This window comes from Ahaetulla prasina, chromosome 18 (assembly GCF_028640845.1).
Source record: "Ahaetulla prasina isolate Xishuangbanna chromosome 18, ASM2864084v1, whole genome shotgun sequence".
Lineage (NCBI taxonomy): Eukaryota > Metazoa > Chordata > Lepidosauria > Squamata > Colubridae > Ahaetulla > Ahaetulla prasina.
In genome coordinates, this window is record NC_080556.1 from 5,055,453 (window position 1) to 5,075,328 (window position 19,876).

General features: G+C 45.2%; 1 protein-coding gene across 1 annotated transcript; it reads right to left on the minus strand.

The window, feature by feature from the left end:
* Positions 1-15,661: 15,661 nt before the first annotated feature.
* On the minus strand, positions 15,662-19,091 carry B3GALT6 (beta-1,3-galactosyltransferase 6). The gene has a single exon (XM_058161347.1). It carries the CDS (start codon positions 18,693-18,695, stop codon positions 17,658-17,660), a length of 1,038 nt encoding a protein of 345 aa, XP_058017330.1. The 5' UTR covers positions 18,696-19,091; the 3' UTR covers positions 15,662-17,657.
* Positions 19,092-19,876: the final 785 nt, after the last annotated feature.

The following is a 19,876-nucleotide window of genomic DNA, read 5'->3' on the forward strand; positions in this document are numbered from 1 at the left end:
TTTCTTCCTCGCATCATTACCCCTCAAAACTTTTTTCCCCATTTTTTTTAAAAAAGCAGATAGCACTGGGAGTCTCTACTCTCATCACCAGTCCCACAGCCTCCCAATGACCCAACATCCAGGTATTTGGGAGGAAAAAAGTAAAAATAGCCGTCAAGTTATCTGCCACCAAGGAAACTGCTAAAAATGGAAAAGTTCTCGCTCGCCTGCTGCTTCCATCCTTTAAAAAAAAAAAAAAAGGTTTCCATGTTGTTCTTTTCCCAGAAATAGATCAACAAGAGGGGAGAGGTTAGAGCTACCTGGTACTCAGAGCTAGTAAATAGATTCGTAACCCAAAATCCCAGCATAGGTGAAATCAGAGCCAACTCAAATGCTGGAAATATTCCATAATAAACTGTTTGTGGTCTGGGGAACATTTTGTTTTACAGTCTCCGTTGCTAACCATGCAAGGCCATGAATCGAAAAAAGATTCATAGATGCTCTAGTACAATGTCTCTTTGGTAGACTAGAAGGCAAAAATAAAGGCAGACGTAAAATCAACTGGGAACTTAATCTTGGGCAAACTGACAATATTCATGTTTTATTTACGAACTCCCCAGGGTTTGTATTTTTGGAACAATTAAGCTACTTGGGCGAAGCCATCTTTCAAATTTGGTTTGCTCAAGGATTTTTAAGTTGCATCTTCTCCTGGATATCTTATGCACACTTTTCTCTATCTAATTCCCGAAAGTTTTGCAAGCGGGTATTTTGCGTAGGTAGGAAGTTAGCACCCACTCCTCTCCTAGGAAAATGAGATATTTTAGGAAATATTAAAAGGGCAGAATATTTCCCCGAAAAGGGAGGCAGAAACTCAGCCCCCACACCTTTGTCAATGAGCCATTAAGGCCTGGGACAGTGTATTCTACATAACCTACCTTCTTCAGGCAGAGCCATAGTAGGAATTGCCCAAAGCTCCTTTCATTACATCATCACCCAGCAAGGCTCAACCAAGTGAGTTGCAAACTGCACGGCCAGACGACGATAAAATTGGGTTTTGCTATTTACGAGTGATGGTTTTCCAGAACATTTTGGATGGAATTAGGTTTTTTTCATAGATCGCTCTGTTTGGTTAGTTAACTGTCTGGTTAAACAAAGAGGGGCAGATTGCAACTTCCCCTGTGAAATGGCAGAGTAGAAGAAGCCAACCATCTATAAATCACATTTCCACACTGATAAATTTTGTGGAGAGCTGTCGGAGGTGACCTGGGGAAGCATATCCCGTAGATGCCCGGAAAAACAACCTGGATGACACTGATTTCCTTTGTTTTCAAGTCTCTGTTACAGCCCATTTAGCTGACAAAAAAGAAGAAAATTGCTGTGTGATGGCTATAAGGAAATAAAAAAAAAAAGCCAGAGGCTCAAAGATGAAAGAGAAGCATAAACAAAACTCTGATTACATGGAAGTGGGAGACGATAATGTATTTGCTTAAGAGAGAAAGGTCAATGAATCACAAATTGGCTTCAATCGGCAGGGAATGAGCGTGTCCAGAAGCAATTCCACGAAGTTGATCTGCTCAAAAGTTCGCCCAAGGATGAATGACTAAATATAAGATTTGGAGTGGGATAAATGAAGACCTTTCCCATTAAAGAGACCGTGCCCGGTTTCAATATTCTTTGAGGGCGTTCTTGCTTTCCACAAAGTGGGACATGCGCCAAACATGGAATTGCAAAAGCAATCTTGAAGGACCCAGCTTTTTGGAAACAGATTGTATACAGGTAGTCCTCGACTTAGAACAGTCTATTTAGAAATGGTATAGGGCCGTGATTGTGAACCTATGGTAGGCGTGCCACAAGTGGCACGCGGAGCCATATCTGTGCGCACGCAATCGTTGCCCTAGGTCAGCTCCAGTGCGCATGCGTGCGCCAGCCAGCTGATTTTGGGGTCTTTCGGGCCCACCGGAAATCAGGAAATGGGCTGTTTCTGGTCTCCAGATGGACTCGGGGGGGGGGGGGGGAAGCCCTTTTCGCCCTCCCCAGGCTCCGAGAAAGCCTCTGGAGCCTGGAGAGGGCAAAAAACAGGCCTACTGGGCCCACCATGCCATCGCATGCCAAAAGTAGGGGGAGCACAGGGGGTTGGCAAGCATGCATGGGGGGCGGGACGCATTGAATTATGGGTGTGGACACGCACGCGCATGAACCTTCGCACTCCCCCCCCACTTTTGGCACGTGACGGCAAAAAGATTAGCCATCACTGGTATAGGGTCTGCTTGGGGTGGGGGTTGGACTAGATGACCTACAAGGTCCCTTCCAACTCTGCTAATCTGTATCTGTATCATTTAGTGACCAAAGCCATAGTGGCGCCGAAAAAAGTGACACGACCATTTGTCACAGTTGACAACTGTTTCATATTTATGACCGTCGCAGTGTCCCAGGGTCACACGATCATCTTCTGCGACCTTCTGACCATCGATGGGGAAAGCCAGGTTCATTTAAAAACCGTGTTTCTAATTTAACAACCGCAGGGATTCGCTTAACAAACGTGGCAAGAAAAGTCATAAAACGGGGGACGGAACTCATTTTGCAAATTTCTCACTTAGCAACATAAATTTTGGGCTCAGCCGTGGTCGTAAGTCGAGGACTATCTGTATCCACTACACCAGGGGTCTCCAACCTTGGTCCCTTTAAGACTTGTGGACTTCAACTCCCAGAGTTCCTCAGCCAGCTTTGAAGTCTACAAGTCTTAAAGGGACCAAGGTTGAGACCCTGCACTACACCAGGGGTCTCAACCTTGGTCCCTTTAAGACTTGTGGACTTCAACTCCCAGAGTTCCTCAGCCAGCTTTGAAGTCTACAAGTCTTAAAGGGACCAAGGTTGGAGACCCCTGCACTACACCAGGGTTTGGCTGGGTTTGCACCATGTAATGCCGCAAACCATGGTTCACCAATCATAGATGCATTTGCAAACCAGACTAAGCCACCAAGAGCGAAGCATCCGTTTACAGTGGAACCATCTGGTACAAACCCATGCAAGTCAAACATTGGGAGTAAATGGAATATATATATATATATATATATATATATATAATATATATATATATGTTTTCTGAGGTTTTCGCGGGTGTTTGTGTTATTCGGGTTTTCTCCCGCGTAAAATTGGAAGTGTCTTGGCGACGTTTCGACGAAGTCTCATTCGTCATCTTCAGGCTTCAGTTTCGTGCTTTTGGGAGCAATGAAGAAGCACGAAGCTGGAGCCTGAAGATGACGAATGAGGCTTCGTCAAAACGCCGCCAAGACACTTCCAATTTATATATATATATATATATATATACACACACACACACATACATACATACATATATAAAATAATGATATCCTTTCCTTCTTTCTTGGAATTGCACCTGGCTTACCTGGGCATCTCGGTCGCTTTCCCAACTCATGCAATGGCAAATGTTGAGAACTGTGGAAAGAAGAGTAGAAATGTGTGTTTGGTGGGACGTCTTTTGGCATAAAGGAATAAAATCAATCTGGAGGGAAAGCAAGAATTAAGCTGTCTTTCTAAGGTTTCTACTGTACCTCACAGGGTGATGGCCCATCTTCGTCATACCGTGTTTCCTCCAAAATAAGACCGGGTCTTATATTAATTTTGGCTCAAAAAGACGCATTAGGGCTTATTTTCTGGTTAGGTCTTATTTTGAGAGGAAATAAAGGAACTAAATGCATCCATCTGGCTGACCATCTTTTTTTTTTTAATAATTTTTTTTATTTTTTAACAACAAACAAACATAAACATAAAAATCTCGTGAAACCAATTACAATGTGTTGGTGGGGTGTTTACATATCTTCTTGTGCAATTTCAGAATAAACATCTCTTTCATACACCTGTCTTACATTGTCCAGGTCTATTACTCAATCAATTTTTAATTAAACAGTAGTATTTTTTTCTCATATTATTATTCATTCCATTCTCCTAAATTAGTTTAATTCAAATTATTTCTCTTAATCTTAACCTCTTTTTTTAAAAAAAATCTTTTCTAACATGTCTTCCTTCTAACCAGTGGTAAAATAGATCCCATATTTTATAATATTGCTTATCTTCTTGTTCTCTAATTTCAAATGTCAATTTACTCATCTCTGCACGTTCCATCATCTTTCTAATAATTTCATCTTGCGAAGGTAATGTCTCATTTTCCCAATTTTTAAGGAAACACAACCCTGGCTGCTGTAATAATATTCACAATCAAATACGGGCTGACAATCTTAACTGGGGCTTATTTTGAGGGTAGGGCTTATATTATGAGCATCCTGAAAAATCATGCTAGGCCTTATTTTCCAGTTGGGTCTTATTTTCGGGGAAACAGAGTACCTAGGACAAACACTGGCTGTTGTCCCAGGAGGATAAATTCAAAATCAAGAAAGAGACGAAAGGCCCATGGTGACATCTCTAAATTTTCCTTTCTACACAATTTAAAATTTGGAAGGGCCCTTTTGACTGAATTTCCATGGATTATACTTGACCCTCACAAGTGAGGCCTAGTAGACAGAATGTGGACAAACAACCAAGCCTGGGAGTTGGGATGCAAGCGGGAAACTGAGCTTCTTCATCTCTGATTGAGACCTGTTCTAGGTGGCAGGCTTGGAAGAGATGAATGAGACCTTGTGATTCTTCATGGCCTATTATTAAGCAACATAGAGCAGCTGTAGATGGAAGGCCAAGCAGGTTGGAAGACATGACTGAGGCCTAATTGGCAGGCCTGAAGCCTGGTATCCTGAGGGACACGACCGAGGCCTAGTTAGGTTTAAAGCCTGGTGGGCTGAGGAACATAACTGAGGCCTAGTCAGAAGGCTTAAAGCCTGGAGGGCTGAGGAACATGACTGAGGCCTAGTCAGAAGGCCTGAAGCCTAGTGGGTTGAGAGAACATGACTGAGGCCTAGTCATAAGGCCTGAAGCCTGATGGATTGAGAGATCATGACTGAGGCCTAGTCATAAGGCGTGAAGCCTGGTGGGTTGAGGGAACATGACTGAGGCCTAGTCATAAGGCGTGAAGCCTGGTGGGTTGAGGGAACATGACTGAGGCCTAGTCAGAAGGCCTGAAGCCTGGTGGGTTGAGGGAACGTGACTGAGGCCTAGTCAGAAGGCCTGAAGCCTGATGGATTGAGGGAACATGACTGAGGCCTAGTCAGAAGGCTTGAAGCCTGATGGGTTTGAGGGACATGACTAAGGCCTAGTCAGTAGGCCTGAAGCCTGGTGGGTTGAGGGAAGCAACTGAGGCCTAGTTCTCAATCCTGAAACCATGTAGGGTTTGAGGCCTAGTCATGACCCGAGAGACTGAGCGATGATATCCAGCAGAGACACATCCTTGGGAAAGGAATACCTGGTTGAACAGAACCGAAGAGAACAACAAGAGGAAGCCATTTCAAGCAGCTCCGCCTCCTGTTACTTGAGCCAACGGAGTCCCAGGCTGTCTGAAGGACTTTGGTCCGAGGGGGCCTTCAAATGGCCGCCGGCAACTGAGGCCTTGTAGGCTAAAAGGCCCCACTGGAGCCTAGAGATGATTTCCCCTCCTCTCAGAGACTCGGCCAGCCCTTGCACCCCCCACGATTTATGGATCGATGGAAGAAGGCGTCCTCCCATTGCAGCAGAGCCCCCCCCGCCTCCGCTTTTGCCAACCGCTGCCCTTAATTGGTCTCAGCTTCTAAAGAATTTCTTTTCAGTGCCATCGGCCTCGGCGTCTTGGGCCCCCCTCAGTTGATCTTATCGGGGGAAAAACACATTATTACAAAGACGGAAATCAGATCCAGGTTGTTAAGGCTTCTCTTCGCCCCGGCTCCTCTTTACATCTCATAAACTTCATGGTCGGCCTGGGAAACCGGCCTTTGGTGAAGCTTTACGGGAGCTCACTCTTATTCTTATTCTAAATAAGACCATAAGTGGACTTTCGGCTTAGGGGAGGCTTGCACTGCGGCGAATTATCCCAGGCCTTCCACTGCCCCCCCCCCTACTACCCCTGCAAATGGCCGCCCTCCAGAATCCGTGGGAGTTTTTGCAAAAAGCTTTTAAAAAGCCAAGGATGGAGGAGATCTGATGCAGCGGCTAAGATTGGAAAAAAAAATCCCCCAAAAAATCTCTTTCTGCAAGCCTTTTGCATGGAGATAAGCAATAGCCGTAGCGCTTCGGCTTTATATAGCGCTTCGCAGTGCTTTACAGCCCTCTCTAAGTAACATAGAATAACATAGAATAACATGGAATAACATGAAGATGGAAATAAGCAAGTTCCATAACATAAGCGGTTTACAAAGTCGGCCTCTTGCCCCCAACAATCCAGGTCCTCATTTGACCCACCTTGGAAGAATGGAAGGCTGAGTCCACCTTGAGCCAGTTGGTCAGGATTGAACTGCTGGCAGTGGGCAGAATTAGCCTGCAATACTACATTCTAACCACTGGGAAGGTAGGTAGGTAGGTAGGAAGGAAGAATAGTACTCAAGACTTATATACCGCTTCACAGTCCCCTCTAAGCAGTTTATAAAGTCAGCCTTTTGTCCCCAACAATCCAGGTCCTCATTTGACCCACCTCGGAAGAATGGAAGGCTGAGTCCACCTTGAGCCAGTCTGTCAGGATTGAACTGCTGGCAGTGGGTAGAGTTAGCCTGCAATACTACATTCTAACCACTGGGAAGGTAGGTAGGTAGGTAGGAAGGAAGGAAAGAAGAATAGTACTCAAGACTTATATACCGCTTCACAGTCCCCTCTAAGCGGTTTACAAAGTCAGGCTTTTGTCCCCAATAATCTTGAGTCTTCATTTTACCCACCTCGGAAGAATGGAAGGCTGAGTCAACCTTGAGCCGGTGAGATTCGAACTTCTAAATTTCTGGCAGCCAGCAAGCCAGCAGAAGTAGCTTGCAGTACTGCATTCAAACCACTGCTCCACCCCAGCTCTTTAAGCAGGCTTTTATGGACAGTCATGGACGGGCATGCAGATATATGCACACTAGTCCTGCATCAAGTGATTAGCACAATTCACAAAAACTAATCATCAGGGGCCAAAAGTGGGTTGCAATACTCTGGCGTGGCCTCTAGAGGGCTGCAACGGGACTCCTAGGGTCTCTTTGCAGCCATCTAGTGGTGATTTCGATTTTTGCAGATCGGGATAGCGTGAGTTCAAAAGAGGGAATGATGGTTTGTCTTATTTGCAATTGTAGGCGCTGAGCTAAGAAGTGGAGGAGACACACACCGTCAAGATTGCCCTCATTTTCTCTACCCTGGTTCAGAGTCCTACATCTTGTTCTGGGCACCCTAGTACAAAAAAAGACAAACTGGAACAAATTTAAGGGAACCCCATCGAAACCAAGTGCCAGGAAGAATGGTTGAGGGATCTGGGGTGGGTCAGTGTAGTGTTTTTCAGACAAAACAACCTTAAGATGTGTGGACTTTTGACTCCCAGAATTCCCTATGCTGGCTGGGGAATTCTGAGAGTTAAAAAAATCCACACATCTTAGAAGTTGACTTCGTCTGAAAAACACCGCACTAGACAATGCTGAGCCATAAAATTCCACCAAATATGTTAGTAGCGAAGCACCACAATCTCTCTTCGATTGCTCCCTGCATAAAACCCTCACATTTCTGGGCATAATTACTAAGGTTGCAATTAAGCTTCCACAAAAATACAAATGTATTATTGCCAAAAGTTTGTGGTGCTCCAAGTCAGTGCCCACATCCGATGCAAATCGTTGGATATAGAAACATCCCTCATTATGGGGTACTCAATTTTAATTTATTTTAAATGCTCCCTTCATGTTCTCAATTGGCTTTTTCCACCACCACTCCGTCTCAAAGTCAGCACAAAAAGAAACAACAGCCACAATAGCCACAAGAGGGAGACTGCTGTTTAAAATGAAACAGATCCATCAGTATCAAAAAAATGGTAAATACACACACACACACACATATATATACACATATATATTTCATGGCTAAGATGGATTAGAGTTCCAAACAAATGTATTCCTAGCCATAGAAATATATTATTATACAAAACATATTTCTCCTCCAAAAAAAAATAGATATTGCCATTAAAATACTTTGTTTCTCATGAAATCCAGGCCCAGACGTATTATTTTCTCGTCCAAATCTCCTCAGAATTTTACGTGAAATAAAATTTAACGTTAAAATAAATGAAGGAGGAAGTGAAACGAGTTGTTTTTCTTTTCTTTTTTTTAGGATCCCAGCAGTTCAGCCAATGAAAGTAGTCTTCTATGTGATTATTTTAGAGATCAACCAATCAGAACCAGAACCAGAATAGAATAGAATAGAATAGAATAGAATAGAATAGAATAGAATAGAATAGAATAGAATAGAATAGAATAGAATTTTTTATTGGCCAAGTGTGATTGGACACACAAGGAATTTGTCTTGGTGCATAAAGGTAAATTTCTTAACAAACTGCCATGTACTGCAAAATCAAGGTACGTTTTTGAAAGATTTAATGTTTTGAGCCATGTACTGTAGATAGGAATGGAATAGAATAGAATAGAATAGAATAGAATAGAATAGAATGACAGAGTTGGAAGGGACCTTGGAGGTCTTCTAGTCCAACCCCCTGCTTAGGCAGGAAACCCTACCCCACTTCAGACAATGGCTATCCAACATCTTCTTAAAAACCTCCAGTGTTGGACCAATCACAACTTCTGGAGGCAAGTTGTTCCTCTGGTTAATTCTGTCAGGAATTTTTTTTTAATTGTTTCTCAACGTTTGAATTAATATGTTTAACAAAGAGGGAAATTAGATTAGTCGCTTACGGAGTGAGTGGAGTTGGTTTCTTTATAGTTTTTCAGCCTTTTTCTGTATCTTTCCTTTGACTTTTTTACAGATAGTCCTGTATCTATGCCGACAACGGAAGCTAAAATTTCCCTTTGCTGGGCGAGACAGTTGTTAAGTGAGCTTTGCTCCATTTGATGACCTTTCTTGCCACAGCGGTGGAGTGGATCACTGCAGTTGTAACACTGCAGTTGGATCACTGCAGTTGAGTGGATCTAGAATCCCGAGGCTCCGGAGGCCCTCTGGAGGCTGGAAATGGGCCCGAACTTCCAGAACTTCTGGTAGGCCTGTTTTTCACCCTCCCCAAGCCTCCGTGCGCACCCTGCACTTACCTGCATCCAAAATGGGCCGCGTGGGGGACTCCGGGGGGGAGGAGGGTAGGGTAGGGAGAGGAGGAGTGTGGGATTTGGGGGTTTTCTGACCAGCACAGAATCTTGGCTAGAGGTTCTCCCGAACCCCTGCGAACCCCCAGCGGCCCAACCCTGCCACTCAGAATCGCTTAATTCGGGAAAAGGCAGTGGCACAGAGAAACGGCCTTTCCCACTCTCTGCAAAAATGGGATGGGAGGCGTGTTTAATTAAAAAAAACCAATCGTAATTATCAGATTAATGAATATATGGGAAGCCCAGCTCTGCCAGCTGCCGCAGAGTATGGAATTAAAATTTAATCTCCCCTCTGAATTATTGACGCGAATGGAATGCTGATCTCGTAACTGGTACAATTGCGAAGCTCAGCAGGCAACGGCCTGCAGACGACAGGACAACGCTGCATTCTTGTAAAGTCCCAAGGCACCGTTCCTTATTCCTCCATTCTGGGGGTTTTGCTCTTCGCGTATTTGGAGAGATTTTGAATTTGGGTATCCCAGGAGCGCTGCTGCCGCCACCACTGCTTAATGCAGATTAGTTTGCTTATGCTAAAATCCTCGAGGCGAGCGCCGTTCAATGAGGCAAGAGAAGGAAGACAACATACGGACAACTTATTTAACCAACGCTTCAGACTCCCAAGGTTTTTACATCTATCTAGCCTCAAGGGCCTTGGAGAAGCGGAGAGAATTCACAAGCTGAATTACAGAATTTAAAAACTATTCTAAACTTTTTTTTTTGTTTAAAAAAGTAACGATCAAATGACTTCCCTCCAGAAGTTTTGGGTACTCCAACACTAGAGGTTTTAAAGAGATTGGGCAACTGAAATGGGGTTTCCTGTTTGAGCAGGGGGGTTGGACTAGACGACCTCCAAGGTCCCTTCCAGCTCTGTTATTCTGTTAAACTTGGTGGTTGCCAGAATGATCACAGGGTCAGTTCTCGATGGGGAAGCTCACGACGGTAGGCCAGAATGCAAGAAAAAGTTATGGCCGTTGCTCCTCTAGAAAGCCAAATTTGACCTTAATTCAAAGAAAACTTCATTTTGCATATCAGAGGCTGTAAAACGAATAAAGGGTAAAGATTGTGTTTTAAAATCAAGTGGGGAGAGCAAATGGCTCAAAACATTTAACCTTTCAAGGACTTACCTTGATTTACAATATTTACTGTCTGGAAAATATTGGTCTGATCAAACCTGTATAAGACGGCGTACACACAACATTCAAAGTTCTGCATACTAAGGCCTTGGCAGTCTGTCATAAATACATATGTCCCAGATTCTGAAACAATCGTATTTGTTTGTACACCAAGACACCGTTGTGTAATTTGGGCTCAGTTATGTCTGAACTCAAATACGCTATGATGGTTTGTCCTGTGATTCATATTGTAATTATGTGATTTCAGATAAAGGAGGAATGATATAGAAGTGTAACTGATATAATCTCCTCCTTCTTGTTCCATATCCGTCATCGGATGTTGGCGATCCTATTTTTATCAACAGCCTCACAAAAAAGTGCTGTTGAATTTTCTCCAAACCGGTCCCATAGATTTTGAAGCCATGATGTTCTTCTTCTGCCTGGACCTCGTTTGCCTTCAATCTTTCCTTGGAGGATTAAGTGAAGCATGCTGTATTTTTCCAGGTGTCACATCCAAAATATTCTAACTTTCATTTTTTTATGGTTTTGATGATTTCCCTTGGCTTTCCCAGGCAGCTTACCACCTCATTTCTGCATGTTCTGACCTAGGCTTCTCAAGAGCATGAAGCGGACTCCTTATCCCGCCAAAAAGCCCTTTTTATTAAGTTACTGTGAATTCCTCTCATTCACATCCAGTAAAGTCTTTCAAGGGAGAATTTGCAGTCACAGACTTTATCTGGCTTGGAGAGCTGCCAGGCCGGTATCTTCAAAACTTGGCAAGACTCCTAGAGCCAGGAAAAAATTAATTGAACTAATTGTCTCCTGCAAACTCCCCTCCCCTTTCGCTCCTCTTTATTCCCTATAGGAGGGGCCATTCACCGTCCACCTGTGGCTTTATTCCTGAGTCGACCCTTGTTCCTCAGCTGTTCCCTTCTCCTGGCAGCTCTGTGCATACGCATACTGGGAACGGGCTCCAATTCTTCTGCCCCACCGATCTCCAACTCTGAAGGCAGCTGACAACTGTCAGACGGCCCTGGCCCTATCTCTGCCTCTGACGCAGAGCACTCATCAGAGCCTTCCCCAGACTCCAGGACGGACCACTGGCGGGCCACAACACTATGTGTATAATAAATATATGTGGACATTTTTAAGCCCTCTGTTGTCTCTTCTTAAAAAGTTTTCTGCAAACCAGAGTTATGCTGGAGAGCCCATCCGTTTGAAGGATGGGCTTGAACAGAGGAATATCAGAGCAGGTTATGATGAGAGTTAGAAGGCTTCTAAGGCTTGGCCTTGTGCAGTGTGTTGTCCATAATGATTGGGAGAAACTGGAGATATTTTCCACCTCATCCTCTCATTACTGAGGGGCTCAGAGGAGGAAGCACCCAGACCCTTCCTAACTGTCCCTGTATTCCTACAGCCTAATAAGAGAAAGAACTACGACCAGCCAGGCTCCCCAGTGGTAATGGGAAGCGGGAAAGCAAGGTCCCCCATGCATTATTCATTCTGCCTTCTAGCAAAGCCTCTCTTTTAAAAATACAAATTGAAATGGACACGCCTCGCCCAGGAAGGAGATGCGGTGAGCAGATTTGGAAAACCCGACTCCTCTCTCCTTCCTCTAACCTTGGTTTCCTGAAAAGAGGTTGAGAAAAAAAGGGATTCGGGGAAGGGACCAGGCTTTCATCTGCAGCCAAACGTCGAGAGGAAATCGAAGCTATTGGTTTCCCACCCTGCTCTTCCCAGCCTCAGGGTATCGATGGCTTGCAAGGATGCGCTTGGCTGGGACTTAAGACTCCTTCAAGTTCGGGTGTACGTTACACATTTGCAATTCCGAAGAAAAGTTCTCCCAAAAAAACAAAACAAAAAACAACCTTTAAAGTACAATAAGATTGAAAAAGATGTTTGAACATTCCAGGCATCTCAGTGGATTCAGTATCGAGTCAACGTCTGTGGAGATTCTCAGTCATGCAGGTCTTCGTTGTCTCAAAGGTGCTTTTTCAAAACTTCTTCAAGGAAAAAAACTGGGCTGGTTTTTTTTCCCCCTTGAGGAAGATGGAGAAGTTTCACTTCTCGTCCAAGGAGGTTCATCAGTTCAGAACCAATGAAGCTTCTCGGACAAGAAGCGAAACGTCTTTTTCTTCCTCCAGGAAAAAAAAAGTCCAGTTCAGGGGTGAAATGCAACTGGTTCGTTCCAGTTCGGGCGAACCGGTAGTGATAAAAACTATCGGTTCTATCGAACCGGTAGTTTAAAAAAAGCTACTAGTTCAGTTGAACCGGTAGTAAAAAAAAGCTACTGGTTTGGTTGAACTGGTAGTTAGCTACCAGTTCGGACGAACTGGTAGTTTAAAAAAGCTATCGGTTCCTCCGAACTAGTATTTCCAACGATCAGCTGTGCCGCGCTGTTTAGCTTTGCTAGAAAGTAGGAAATCTTGCTTTCTAGCGAAGCTACATCACGCGGCACGCCTGATCCCCACCCCACCCCCCCGCTGTTCTACTTACTTTCCCAAGCCTCCTTTTGGTGCGCCCTGCGCATGCACATGCAGCGCATGCTTGGCATGCAGCACGCATGTGCAGCCAGCAAACCGGTAGCAAACTGGTTCAGATTTCACTACCGGTCCAGTTGCCTTTTGAAAAAAGCACCTTTGAGGTATGAAGTCAACGGCAAATCTCCACTCACACTAAAATTCGCAGCTTCTGCATGGCAAACGGGAAGACTTGTGAAATCAATATACTAACCAAGCCAGCCGCATGCCACACTAATACATTAATTAATTTGGGTGCAGATGTTCCCGAACTAGGTGCATTTCAGGGCGGGGAAGGGGAGGAGAAATTTAAATTTTTGCTGTGAGTAAGGAGAAAACCGATGGCATTTCCTAACTCTTTTTCTCATTCTGCTGAGGCTCAAAGTGGGTAGCAAATCATGCCAAAAGTGTTGCCATCTCCTTGATTAGACAGGTGGCAAATGGCACAGGGTCTCCAGGCAAAGCGCTGCTGAATTATTAATTAATTTTGTTTAAAGTGATAGGATTGGCCTTTTATTTATTAAACTACTCTTCACTGACACCATTGTACTTCAGCAAATTTTTCTAAACTCCCCTGAGTATCTGAATGGCTGATCTAATTAGGTCAGGGCTATTCATGTTTGCATTGCTCTCTCTGTTAATGCTACATAGGAATCCGGCCCATGGACACAAGCGGTTTGAGAGAACTTCCTACCTGCTAGGGAAGTCGGCAAGGTGCATTTTTTAAACAAAGCTTATGGTTTTATGCTTTGCTTGAAAGCCCTTAGCATCATGAGCTTGCCGGCTGAATTCACGGCAGGATCATTTAGTAATGATATTTAAACCTTTATTGTTTTAACTGTGAATGATGAAATACCTCACACATCTTGCTAATCCTACAATTATGGAATATTTGCCAGTATTGTTGCTATTTAATTATTCCATAATTGTAGAATATTGTTGCTATTTAACAGGAGTGCTGCGGTGGCCTGGAGGTGGAGCTCTCGCCCTTACAATCAGGAGGCTGGGTGTTCGATTGTAGGCAGAGGTGGACACTCTCTGGGCACACTGAGAATGTATCTGCGTGAACGAAACTCCGCACTGGCGACAGGAAGGGCATCTGGCCATTAAAACACTCTGCTAGCTCCATTCAGTTCCCCAGACTTCAGTTCCCCAGCAAGGGATTATGGGGCCGTTAAAAGGTGGTGATGATTGTTGCTATTTAACTCGTGGAGGTGAGCTGACGGAAATCACAATGGAATCCAATATTATATACATAGCCAGCACTAGTAAAGACAGCCATGCTCCCAAAAGCAATTTAACTCAGGGCAATTTAGCCATGCAACATACCCCTTACTCCAGATCCTAGCTGGAGGTATGGGGGAAAGCTTTTGTTCCATCCTGCTAAAGCCGATGGAAAATAGCTATAGCTTGATGTTGAAGCTTTTTGTATTCCTTGGATCTTAATTAAATCATGCAAGTAGGGCACTCTATAGTCATTTTCAGCACAGGTAGCCCTCCAGGTATGACCACAACTGACCCCAAAATTTCCATTGCTAAGCAGTGAAGTTAATTTTGCCCCATTTTACGACCTTCCTTGCCGGAGTTATTAAGCGAATCACTGCAGTTTGTGAAGTTACTCACACGGTGAAGTGAATCTGCCCTAACCCTGTCGACTTGTCAGAAGGTCACACAAATGGATCACACATGACAACCTGGGAGACTACAGCCCTCCTAAATCTGAGCCTGTTGCCAAGCATCTGAATTTGGATCACGTGATTGTTGTAATTTCAAACGATCACTAAGCGAATTGCTGTAAATTAACCTTTCGTCGCGAGCTTAAAACACACTTATTTATCTGCGCGGGACTGGATTAGATTTTAAAGTTATGGGTTTTAAGGGGTTTTTATTATTTATACTATTTTAAATTTGGGGCAATAGAATAAGTTTTTTAATTGTTTTTTAATCTGTATTTATATGTATTTTAACTGCCTGTGAACCACCCTGAGTCCTTAGGGAGATAGGGCGGTATATAAATTTGAAAAATAAAATAAATAAAATAATAAATAAATCAAGGACTCCCTGTACACAGGACAAGCCTCTTAGGACTAAGGTTAATACATGGCTAATAGGACTTGAGGTATAAGGCAGCTAGGTAATAGAAAAATGCAGAAAGAGGCATGATTTGGTTAAAACGGAAGGATGAGATCTGGGGGTTTTACCGTCAATCCGCTCAGCAGAAATCAAACACAGTTTCACATTTGAAAACAAAAAAAACAGGAATTTTAGCATTGCAGAATGTAATATATTACACGGGGCCTCCTTTCAACGTAGTGAAATAATGCCAGTTTGTGTATAGCTTTCTTTTTTGGTGTGTGTGTGTGTGTGTGTGTGTGTGTGTGTGTGTGTGTGTGTGTGTTAAATCTGCTCCCTTTGCTTAAAAAAAAAATCGTAAAATTTCATAAGCGCTTATTGCGCAGAATGAGAGGTCTGCTTTCCCGCTGTGAAGTAGTTAATAAAAAGCCCTATAATCCCACCATCGTATTTCATTTGGTATCTTTTCATATTTTTTTCTCCCCCTGATGCTTAAAAAAAATCCAATCGCCATAGAAGAATTAGGAGAGTGGTACGCAGGCCATTGTGTGCAGATATATGGAGAACAAGGGCCCTTTATATAAATCAGAATAAGCAAAATATTTAAACAGCTTTCAGAAGCAGTAACGTTTTCAACCGGAAGGATCAATCTATATAGTCTTTCATGCAAGCTCCAGAGATTAAAAACACGGCGGATTCTGAATTAAAAGGCAGTACCGGAGAATTTTAAATTAAAAAACGTGCAGCAGAAAACAATGGCATTTGATAAAGGGCCGTTCTGAGCTTCCAACACATTCCTTTAATAAATTAAAATTATACTATGACATTCAACCATTTTCCTCAAGCCTGAAACTATACACAGGACATTTACAGTATTTATAAATAAATTATCACTATAATTATAAGCACATAATTTTACATACAATACTAACTCCCCTTGGAAGGAGCAAATATTTTCAGTTGTTTATGGTAACTAATTTCTCAAAGGAAGGAAGCTTGGACAACTGATGAGCTGCCGAACATGGCCAAAAGTCCATCGTTAAAACAAACTAATTTTGCTCCCGTAGCAAAGTATCAGCTACTGTTGGGCCTAAAGTAATCTCAGACAAAGCAAATTACAGTCAGTCTCAATAGAACCGGCATGGAAAAAATAAATAAAAATGTAATTCAGCAACTCTTTCCTTAAAGCATGATTGGATCATAATTTTCTCTAACATTAAATAGATATGTATCACAGATTCTCTGCCATGAATTCTTTCTGAATGAAAAGCAGATTAAGCCCTAAGGTTCCTTTAAGCTTTCCGGGGTGGGGGGCATGGGGGAAACAGTTCAAATATCTATGGAAAAATGTAAATATTTAGAGCCAGGAAAAACAAACATGGTTAACGGATCCCCCCCCCCCAACAATATAAAAATTATGAGTCCCTCCATCCAATTGGGCACAATTCATCCCTAAAAAGAAACAATTCCATCCATCTATAATAAGATCTTTCCAAAAATCCTTTGGTCCAGAATTCTTTAACACTGTGGGCATCTATGGCCACAATAAAGGTTTTCGAGGTGATTTTGACTGAAGGCTATGCACTATCATCACCAGAAAGGCAGCGACAACACATAAACTCTGGGTAAATTAAGCCCTACTTGTCAAAACTAGGCCTGCTGCAAAGAACCAGGGCGTGCAAATGAGATTGTTATTTGCAACCTATTTGCTCTCAAATAGTTCTCTTCAAATAAAGAAATTGATCAAGGAAGGCATCCAATTTAGCCATCTCCCGTTTCGGCTCATCATAATCTAGAGTTATAGCTCTGATACTGGTCCCTAAGAAAAGGACATGATCCTGTTTTAATCATCAACAGTATATTTGAAAAAAAGCAACTGCCACAATTTAAAAAAAAACATCCAATTCCCTCAGGGACGAAGCAGTGTGGCTTTTTCAGTCAAAATGAAGCTGTCTTCTTCAACAATTAAGCAACCTCTTAAAAACAGCTGATCTTCCCCAGCCATCCAATAGGTCATAATGATAGTTCCAGCATCCGATCACGTGGATCACCCTGAAATGTTGTTCTTAGATTAAAACATCCCCATTTTGAGTAAAGGGAAAAAGATGATTCAAAGAGCAGACGACAGCAATCAGGAAGTGGAAGATGTTGTAATAACGGACATTCGAGAAATTATCCCAAGTGAAACAGAAGCATCAAGCCCAGGATGTTCCATTTTTTTAAAAAAATGTTAGTGTGTGAATCTCCGACGGAAGTCGCAATTTCAGTTCAGAAACGACAATGATTGGCAGTACCTGAATATATAATTCCACTGGGGTTCTTGTCTGAATCCTGATACGGGACACTTTTAACGCATCAACAGCCTTGGGGGCTGGGGGTGGAGAATCTACATCCTTTTGAAGTCAGGGATAGGGAAGAAACGGTCGCCAGTACTGGCATTTGCCCAAAATGTATTGTCATGGAGAATGGCTGTGTCACTTAACACAGTTGTTTTGGAACACTGTTTTTTTAAACATTTCACAGAGCGCTGTCCCCTTTATGAATGTATAATTTATGGTCCTAAGTTTTGGGGAAACGCAGAAGGCTCTGTGTTCTTCTGTAACTTTTTGTTAAGTCAAATGAAAATAGGATGACTCTGAAAGTTTAAAACCGATGAAGTACAATTAGGCATACTGGGTGAAAGTTCTGCACAGGGAAGAAATTTGAACATGACACCTGTCCGTCCCTTGAAGCCCGCCCTCCTAGTTCGGCTTCCCTTCCTCCCTTCCAGGCCAAGGATTTCAGGGTATGCCATCTTTCCTCTGGCAGCATTGGGAAGGAGGCACGTTCCAGTCGTACACGTACGAGAGTCGGAGTTTCACCTCCTCCTTGCAAAGCTTCCCTTCTTTGGCCAGAGTCTGATGCTTCTCCAGCATGTCCTCCAGACTCTGCTTATGCGTCACCACGTACTTATTGTTGCAACCGCGTGATTTGTACTCGGTGTCAAAGCGAGGGTCGTGAATCCTCTTGACATCCACGGGAGCCAGCCAGGCCCCCAAGGAGACGTCCTCGCTCTGCCAGAGGTTGAGATAGTCTTGGCTCAGGCGCAGGTAACGCACCAGGTCGGACGAGATGACGTAGCCACCGCCCAGGGCGTAAGGCAGGTAGTAGTCGCACAGGAGCCAGGCGTTTTCTTTCCACTTGCCGCCTGACTTCACGCGCCCGCGGCCCGAAAAGAAGCCCCAGTAGAGGCGACGCGGCTCCTTGGACCGCAGCTCTTCCGCCAGGACGTCCAGGCGGACGAAGGTGTCGTCGTCGGCCTTCAGGACGAAGCGGAAGTCCAGGTGCTGGTCCAGCCAGACGTACATAGCCAAGATTTTGGCCGTCAGGTTCTCGTAGGAATCCCGCAGGTCGGGAAGGAGGAGGAGGTCGTGGTGGCGGCTCTGCTCCAACTCCAGGCTGTGCAGCTCCTCTCCGGTCAGCCCGCCGGTGCCCACCACGAAGCGGCACCACAGGTCGCTGCGGGGCACGCGTCCGGCCACCGAGAGCCAGGTGCTTCGGATGATGCTCCGCCGCTCGGTGTACTTGGGGCCGCTGACCACCAGCACGGCCAGGAAGGTGGCCTCCTCCGGAGGGGGCGGAGGGGCCGCCGCAGGGGGGTGAGGGCCACCCAGGGCCCCTCCCCGGGCGGGGGGCTGCTGCTGGTGGGGCAGCCCCCACCCCGGGGAGGACTTGAGGCCCTCCGAGGTGCACTTAGCCAGGTAGAGCAGCACCATCCCAAAGAGGGACAGCCCCCCCAGCAGGGTCTTGTGGCGACAGAGCAGGCGCACCAGCTTCATGGTCCCCCCCCTCTCAGCGCCCTCTAGTGGGCGGGGCGAACCCCCCTCGGGGAGTTGCTTGAAACTGGCCCCTCCCCCAGAAGGCGGTGCAACTCTTCACAAGGCTCAGCCCCGCCTCTCCGCGGGGAACGGTCCAATCCCTCGGCGACCGGCAATCGACAAGCTGTGTGCCGATTGGTTAGGCGGCAAAGTTAGTCCCCGCCCACCGCTGCTGCGGGGCGGGCCGCAGGCTTGGCCACTCCCCCTCTCGGCCGGGCCCAAGTCTTCTTTTTTAGCGCTGCCTATAGTTCCCTCCTTCCCTCCCCCCTTCCTTCCAACGGCAGTTTTGCCTCAGGTTTTGGCGGGAAGATTTCCCCCCACCACGGCTACGGGCTGCGGGTTGGGACACACCTCCTCGGGCTGCGTTCGAAGATGCCGCCGGGTGCCTGCTGGGTCGCCTCCAGCGGAAGGTTCATTGTCTCCTCCTGCTTCGGATTCAGCCCCGGCGAAGCGGTGTTGTCGCCCGCGGCGCATGCGCGCTCGGGGTTCCTGACGCGAGGCCGTTCTTAGAAAGGCCTCGCCGCTTCTTGAGGCGGAGAGAAAACGCGAAAGAGCGGGGTCCCGTCGCGGAGGTGGGGGCCGAGCACGCTAGCAGCCACGTGACCGCTTCTCATTTCTTCTCGTTCCTCACGTCTCAGGGCAAAGTGAGGCTGACGTCCGGCGCCATCTTTGAGGGCAGGCCGCGCCGCCATGATGAATTAGGGCAACGAAGGGTCTTGGCAGGCGGGGATTTCTTCTGAGACGCAGTTAACGCCAGCCAGTAGGATAGTGGAACGGTGCTGGAACAAAAAGGCCCCTTTTACACCCGAATGTGGTTCCTCAAAGACTGGGGGTGGGGGTGGTGGTGGTGGTAAAAAAGGCTATGCCCAAAGCAAAGATGGCTGTCTCGGCTTCGCTTGCCGCAAAGGCCTCCTTCCAACGGCGAAGCTCCGCCCCCCCGTTCGCCTTCAAGCATTGAGGTGTCTAACTGAGCGCCTGCTAATTTCATAAATATCGTAAAGATAAAACGTAAAACGTTTCACATTTTTATTTATTTTATCTGTATTTCATATTTTATTTAGCGGGTGTGGGGGGAGAAAAAATAAAACCGAATCCTGCTGGGAGTCGGTTCCTCGGGATGGGCGGGCGGGCGGTTTACAGGC